Raw genomic sequence first — 7,750 nt, 5'->3', positions numbered from 1 at the left:
AATTGGCCAAAACCCTCACGCCAAGCCAAAGCTCCAGCCACAATCTCTCTATTGGGTCAATGGAGCCGGAAATCCTACATCGCCAAGAACTGTAAGGCGCTGCAGTTGAGCACATTTTCTATATATGGTCTGTCTTTTTGTCATGTATTCTGGGGAAAATTTTCATCTGATGGGTGGGAGATGTGGAGTGGGGATTTTGTCTAGGGGGGTGAATGAGGTGGATGGGATGGTTCCGTGTGAATGGACGTGATATTGGTTATTGAATATTTGAGCAGATTATGAGGGAATTAGGTTGGATACCTTGTTGGTGCATATTTATATGTATGTGTTCCTGCATGGATGTGCTGGATATTTGAAAACAGTTTCGTGGAATATCTTCTTAAGCTACGTCGATCTTTCTTGATTCCGAATTTGAGTCTTGATCTGTATCTTGGATTTTTATTCTAATAGGAAGCCTTTCCAATCTTCGAGACTTTCGTGATCTAGATCACCGCGGAAAGTTAAATCATCATGGCTACTTTCAATATCATCGTCCTTCTCTCGTTCCTCTCATCCATCGTCTCCGCCCATTTCTCTATCGAGTATCCACCACCGAGAGGTGATTCCTTTCTTCCACCAGCTTCTCAGTGGGAGTATCCATGTATGTACATCTATCCTTACTAGGATTTATCCTCTTCATCCACTCCCATCCCATTCCAAACAACTATTTTTGTACTTCACACAATCTCTAACTTTCTCTCCTAGGCGCAAACATCAACACTACTGAGAACCGTACTCTCTACCCTACTACTTCCTTCCCCATCAATCTTGACTTGCATCATCCATGGACATATGTATTCATCAACCTTGGTACGTCTTTTTCTTTGATCGCTCTACACTCCTTCCTTGCACTCTTCCTACTCTCCTCGTTCTCCCCACGCCTTCTAAACTTTCCAATTCAATCTAACACCTCCCTAGGCCTCGGTATCAACGGTTCCTCTAACCTAAATATCTCCCTCACACCCTCCCCCTTGAACACCACTGGATCCGGCTACCTCTGTCTCTCCGACTTCGATTTGCCCTCCGGCGTCACCCTTGAAGATGGCATGAACGCCACAATTCAAGTTGTTACCGTTGGCGAAAGCGGAAGTGCACTCTACAACGTAAGTTCTTTCTTCTTTCTAATCACCCGATCAACAAGCCTCTTCTGTATACCATTTCTCTCTTTCCAATACGAAGAGTAAAGATTGAAGGGGGTAATGAACGCCAGAGCTGACAAACAAACAGTGCGCAGATATCACCTTCTCCAGCAACGTCACTGCACTCAAAGCTTCAGATAACTCAACTCAATGTCCTACCACCCCTGGTATCACAGTCACCACACTGACCGATGCTTCAAACACCACTTCCGACTCCAGTTCCACAAACACCACATCTAGTACTTCTGCCACTGGTACTTCAATCGGATCGAAAAGTGCCGGTGGTTCTTTGAGTGCAGTTGTTGTATTCCTAGGTGCTTTTGGTATTGCTGGACTTTTAGTCATTTAATTTCACGGGAAAGAATGACGATCACGATATCGAAGGAGTAGAAAAGTATGGACCGTCGACACATTTGAGTACAGGAATCTGGACTTAGTCTAATAGAAACAAGCATTGATTTAATTCAAAGAAGAGCTTTCCAGGCTCTATTCTTTGTTCTTTCCAACCCCAAGAAATCCACCACTTGTGCTAAATGATCCACACCCCAGAATCCCGCCGTTTCACCTGCGGAATTCGTGCATACCATCCACTATTTTCATTCATGTCAGCAAGTATTCATTTCTCCCACTCCCCCATCATCACAAACTTCCACTATCAAAAGCCCAGAAAAAAAATGAGACAAACTCACAGGTAACCCAAAAGCCCCTTCCCGTATCGCTCTCTCATTATTTTTCACTACCGCCTCTTTGCCCTTCCCAGCAACCTCTTTCAATACCAACTCTTTCTTTTCCTCTCCAATCACATCTTTCAGTACCTCCTCCAAGACACCAGGACCTGAAATATTCTTCCCCTCCACCCAATACATTTCATACAAACGATCTAAACATTGACATAAAACATCTTGGGCTTCATTTTCCTCCGGGAATAAAAATGGCAACACACCCAACGCGCGTTGAATCCTCAGCGTCATGTGAGGAAAACCGACTGGTGTTTCAGAGGACATGGGGATATTGAAGACAGATGCCCAATGGAGACGTTCGCGGTCGATCCATTTATCTTTATCTGAGGGGGAAGTGTTAGTACTAGAAACGGGGAAATCGAGTGTGGAGAAAGAAAGCAATGGGACAAACTTTTGATATTAATAGGTGGATTATTCCCAACATCCTTCATGATGCCACCCAGAAATACCGGTACGTATTCGATGTTGCATTTCGAGAATGTAGAATCATGCTAGAAGAAGATGTGAATTAGCACGTTACATTGTAATCAAATTAGAAAAAAAACAAGTCTTTATGTCCAGCGAAAACCCCGGAAGAGATGGTGAGGCAAGTCGTTCTTTCATATTCCCTCATTCAACACCGACACCCAGTTCTCATCCGATTAGGCTCTGAAGACAGAAACTCTTCTATTCCTCATCAACTTTGGCTCCCCGTTCCACACCCATGCCCCCGTTCAACTCTATTCATTGTGAAATCCACTTACCCTAAAAATCCAATAAGCCTCATAAGCAAACGGGCTGACTGTATCAACATATAACGTGATTTTTGGTCTTGCTGCCATGTTTTTCATATGTTCAATCTTCCTTTTGAGCCTCTTGTGACCCTCTCACGATCAAATTTACAAGATCCTTCAATGCAGCTTATTTCAATCCTTCGATAATATATCGTCGAATAAAGTAAACCTATTTCTCCCATACGATCATGAACAGCCAGCTTGGCGGGATATATCCACCCTATCGAGTCACTCCGCACATCAAATTCCAGTACCTCGGTTCTCGGGAATGCGGGGAAATCTTACCGCCCCATTACGCAGCTCATCTCTCACTAGATAATTATCATTATCTCATCTAACACAAAACCAGTCCAGTATTTCAATTGTGGTCATAATTATACTTCATGATTCATTCTAGGTGGGTATCATAATGTACTAGGTAGTCTAGGGTAATCGCAGCAAAAAGGTCTATCATAAGGACGTAAAACAAAGCAAGCATTACCATACCACACCATACGACCCTAACTCCCTAAAGCACGATTGTCCTCCTATGTCCGCGTACCAAGGTTACTCAATAGACACCTCTCCAAACCATATTGTACTCCCTAGTGGCCCTTCCCTCTAAAAGCAAATACACAAACCCCTAATGTTGTGACCCCTCATGAACCCCGTTTATTTCTGGCTCTTCTTCCTCGCTCTCATGTTTGGCAAGGTATGCATCTTCCCCGATCTCCTTCCAATTTCTACGCACAAGAAGCGGATAAAATCCCTACTGTTCCAATAGCTGCTATGAGCCGATAACATATCAATATACTGGTTGGCTAACATTCCTGGACGATTTCCCAAGATCCAATCTACCTGACCATTTTCATTCAATTGACAGAATTTCTTCTCAGCCATCTCCTCGGCCGTGAAATCATGGACTTCCATTTCCATTTGAGATGGCATTTTGGTAATTAAAGTAGGTCTAGGCATTTCTCCAACGTGAAGCGCTTCATCCTGAGACATGCCAGCAGCAGATTTCATAGCATGGGTTACTGCTGTCATGAAACTGCGAGAAGAGTCCGGTACTTCCGCTTCTTTGAGATTCGCCCCATATCGTGAGTCTACACATGCGTTCAAGCGATATGCAATGGGATCGTTGCAATGCATGATGTTGTAAAGGTTGTCTATTGCCAAGCATCCAAATGTACCCGCATCACCGAAAATGTCTTTACTGCTGCCATTTTCGCATTCACAGCCAGGCTTAGAGATACCCTTCCTAGGAACTAAAGACTTGCTATCGAGTAGGAGGAAGAATGCACATGGACTACCCGCGAGAAAGCAGTTTGTTGTTTGGAAGTCAAAATACTTGGTGTTGGGTCTCCACGACAGCTCGGCTGGTAAGGTGGTGGGCTGTTTACTTAGCACTTCGAGCGCCATGACACTACCAAGGGAGTGCGAAATAAGGTGAACACGACCATTTTTGTGGAAACCTGGATTATTTTTACACCAAAGACGATATATTCGGTTGGCCTCGGCAATCAAAGCTGCAATCATCTTGTGCTTGTGTCCAGACATATAGTATGGAATATCTAACATCACATCCGAGATGAGCTGGCGTACTCTCGGAATTGTTGGCTGCGTTATGTCGTCAAGAGAGAAATCACAGCCTGGACGTTCTTTGTCTCCAGGCTTTCTTGGTCCACCATCTTCAAATGAAAGATTGGCACGCCAGTTGACAGGAAGCACTGTAAGGCCACAGAAGTCTTCCCGAAGCACCTTCTTCACATCATCATTTGTTAGTTCCCGTTTCATCTCACATCGGAAGCTGTTCACAGCATATGTAAAATTAAAGCTCTCCATGCGCTCCGAAAGTTTTTGACCAATGCCATGAATGACCAGGCACAAATCAGTAACCTTTTCAGGTTCATCTTGGGCCTTACATGCCGGGCACTCTTCCAATATATTGAAACCAGTATTGCTATGCTTCGCACTTTTGGTGTGTACTTTCGTGGCGGTCATTGAGTTCTTTGAAAGATGAAGCTTATTCCAAGCCTTTCGATTGAATCCACGAACGACAGGTATACCAACACATAGCCCACTTTTGATTTTCGCGAGGGGTCTGCGTCCGTAATAAGCCGAAGGACAAATGCTGGGCTTCAGAATGAAGGCTTCTTCACAGTTCTTATAGATGACTTGTGAATTCGGGTACTTTTTACCAATCGAGGTGGCTGCACCTGGCTTTGAATCCAATTCTTCAACCTTGCCTTCTGCGGCAGCTTCGCCATGAAAACAGCGTGCGGCGCAATGTGGATCTGCGGAGAGAATTTGTTTGGAAGGATCATAGTCTACAGTTTTGTCATCATTTTCTTTTGGCCAGAGGCGGTGAACGATTTTCTCTTCGCCTTCCGCGCCAACTTCTATTGCAGAGTTGAGCTGATCGTCCCATGTCTGAGACCAACACTCATTCTCCCTGTAACCCTTCTCTAGCTGATTTGCGACAGCGGACTCTACAGGACACATGTTATCTTTATAGAACCAGGTGCCATATATACAAGGGTACTGATCATTGAGAGGTGACCAGTATATCGGCTTCAAAATCAGAGATGATAAGCTGACCAAATGAAGCCTACATGTCCCAACAGGAATGTCAACTTGGCATTTTGCATGCTCCTTATGTTTATAGGCCTTGCATCCTTCAACCTCCATATCTTCTGTGGATTCGCGTTCGTGCGAGATCCGAGAATCAGTGGGTGGCTCATCGTCATATGCTGTGTTGTTCTGCATCTGAGGACTTTCACCACGAGCAGGCAGTTTCAGAAATGGCTTTCCTGTGGTACCAGAACCGGCAGTTTTTGCACTTTTAGTGTATATATTACCATTTCCAGTTGCAAGTACATCATGCTCAGGTACTTGCGATTGACGTTTGCAGGTACATTTGTCATTTGTAGCATCTCCTTGATCGGAAACCATGTAACCAACAGGAAGATCTTCATCGGAGTCGACATATAGTCCATCGTCTTGATCGCCGGTACCATCTGCCTGGCGTCTACCGAAGAGTCTGCTTCTATCCGATACGTTTTTAGAAGATGCTTTCAATGTAGACCTCTCGGTAATCTGCTTCCCAGATGTTTGCCCCTCAGAAACTTGCTTGTCTTTGGATTTGGGATCGTCACAGCAACTTCCAAATCTTGTTATAGACTCGGAGTGACCTTGCTTAGATCTGTCATCTTTGCTCTTGTCGTAACTACCCGAGAATACAGTCCCGGCCTCGTATTCTTTCCGCTTTGAAGGATCTTTGGCCTTGTCTCCGTCACAGATGCCAGAAAATTCTGTTTCAGCGTCTGATTCCTCTTGCCCGGAAGCCTTATCACCTTTACTTTCTTCACATCGGCCCGAAAATGTAGTTTCGGCTTCAGATTGTTGTCGCTTGGAATTGGCACCAGCTTTGCTATCATCACAGCAGCTTGGTATTCTTGAAATCAGTGAATCTGGATTATGCTTTCTATCCTCAACGCAGCAGATGTCTTCCTCACTCTCGTGTGCTTTGGAATCCTCTGTGGATTTGGTGCTCTCGCTGTGGTGACGCTGATCTCTGTAGAACGAGGTTGAATCTGGCTCCATCTGAGATTTTAACTGTTCGTCAAACCATGCCTTTGTCTTTTCCACTTGATCCGCGTCATCTTGGTCATTGAGAGCAACAGCCTTCCCCTTCCCTTTGTCACTCAACTTCGTCTCAACAGGCATCTTCTCCTCGGGTTCCTCAACACAGGCCTCGTCTTCCGAGTTGAGTTCTTTTTCAGACCTTTCCCTTTCGGCCTTTCCTTTCTTACAATTGTGTTCCCAATGCTTAGATCTCTTCTTTTGATCGGTGCTATCTTGGTGAGATTCGGTGTTGGTACACAAACACTTAGGCTGATGGACATGTGGCTTGCATTCTTCAGGTTTTCCTTTTCCTTGTTGGCCATGTTTGAGTGATTCGGCTGGAAATGGCTCTGTAGGGCGGTTGTAAATTGTTTTGGTTTCCCTGGATTTTCTGGTTGTGTAATTTGAGTCTTTTGATGACTGATTGCACGTACACTCAAGTTCGGGGTTTGCCTCTGGTTTAGGGTCCTTCTCAGACTCTCCTCTGTCAGGTCTTTCTCTCTTGCAATTGTGCTCATAGTGTTTGGATCGCTTGCTATGATCGGAAGTCTCTTCTTGAAGATTCTCCTTAGACTTACATTTGGTAACTGGCCCAGGAACAGGTGGCTTGTCATTGGTCTTAGGGGCGGATGCATGGGGTGGGTGGGGTTTGGCTTCAGCCACTTCTTGTGAAGCTTTGGGGCAAGACACACATTTGCAATTCCCTGCCTTCTTTCTGCACCAGAGATGACTCCCCTTGCAAGGGCAACTAATAGTTGAGGGTGGAGTCTTCCCCTCCTTTTCTCCTACCTTAAGTTCTTGATGGCTATTTGAAAGTTTGGAATGGACCTGCTGTGGCTGCGTTGCCGATCTAGTATTTGTTTGTTGTCTTTCGGGATTTCTTGTAGTCGGCTTCAAAGATTCCTTCAACTCCTTAGCCTCGCGTTTGATTATTGGTTTGAATCCGATAGCACTGGTGATCATCTTGTCTGTTATCGGCTCGATCCCTACCTTAGGCTTACATGTCCTATTATGACTTTTGCGGTCCCGCTTTGAACCCATTCCCAGCCATGCTTCCAGAAGCACCTTGTTATCGCATTTCGGGAATGGTCGTGGGGGATGCCTCACATTCTTGGAGTCGGCCGTTGGAGGTGGTACAGCAGTGAGAGGATCATCGAGGGGGAGAGGAGAACAATAGAAGAATTGCGCTCGCATTGGGGGCATCTCATCACACGGCTTGCGAGCTTCTTCGCTGCTGCCAGGAGGAGCAAGGTCACATCCTTTTCCGAAGGTATGAATAGGTTGAGACATATTGTCTTGTACTGCTGAGAATCAATAGGCGGTCCCTCAGAACGGGTACTGGCAGACTTACTGTTATAAAAAAAAAGTAATATTAGGTGATTAATAGGATTAGAAGGATTAGATACTGGCCACTGCTCTGCGAATGCGGTCGTCGTCAAGAAATCAAAAGCAG

The 7,750-nt window shown here is 45.1% G+C and overlaps 3 protein-coding genes across 3 annotated transcripts; 1 reads left to right on the top strand and 2 right to left on the bottom strand.

Annotated features, from left to right (window-relative positions):
• Positions 1 to 510: 510 nt before the first annotated feature.
• Bfra_009786 (putative expression library immunization antigen 1 protein) lies at positions 511 to 1,627 on the top strand (the record flags this gene model as incomplete). The annotated part of the gene is made up of 4 exons (XM_037340124.1): positions 511 to 640; positions 745 to 849; positions 958 to 1,142; positions 1,267 to 1,627. The coding sequence occupies 4 exons, from the start codon at positions 511 to 513 to the stop codon at positions 1,525 to 1,527; spliced, it is 681 nt and encodes a 226-aa protein (XP_037189347.1). The 3' UTR covers positions 1,528 to 1,627.
• A 15-nt stretch (positions 1,628 to 1,642) lies between these two features.
• Positions 1,643 to 2,748, bottom strand: Bfra_009785 (putative glutathione s-transferase kappa; the record flags this gene model as incomplete). Its single annotated transcript, XM_037340123.1, has 4 exons — positions 1,643 to 1,768; positions 1,868 to 2,241; positions 2,310 to 2,409; positions 2,662 to 2,748. The coding sequence occupies 4 exons, from the start codon at positions 2,746 to 2,748 to the stop codon at positions 1,643 to 1,645; spliced, it is 687 nt and encodes a 228-aa protein (XP_037189346.1).
• Positions 2,749 to 3,342: 594 nt separating this feature from the next.
• Positions 3,343 to 7,587, bottom strand: Bfra_009784 (putative ddhd domain-containing protein; the record flags this gene model as incomplete). The annotated part of the gene is made up of 1 exon (XM_037340122.1): positions 3,343 to 7,587. The coding sequence occupies one exon, from the start codon at positions 7,585 to 7,587 to the stop codon at positions 3,343 to 3,345; it is 4,245 nt and encodes a 1,414-aa protein (XP_037189345.1).
• Positions 7,588 to 7,750: the final 163 nt, after the last annotated feature.

This window comes from Botrytis fragariae, assembly GCF_013461495.1.
Source record: "Botrytis fragariae strain BVB16 chromosome Unknown tig00000163, whole genome shotgun sequence".
Lineage (NCBI taxonomy): Eukaryota > Fungi > Ascomycota > Leotiomycetes > Helotiales > Sclerotiniaceae > Botrytis > Botrytis fragariae.
This window is presented reverse-complemented; position numbering and strand designations above follow the sequence as displayed.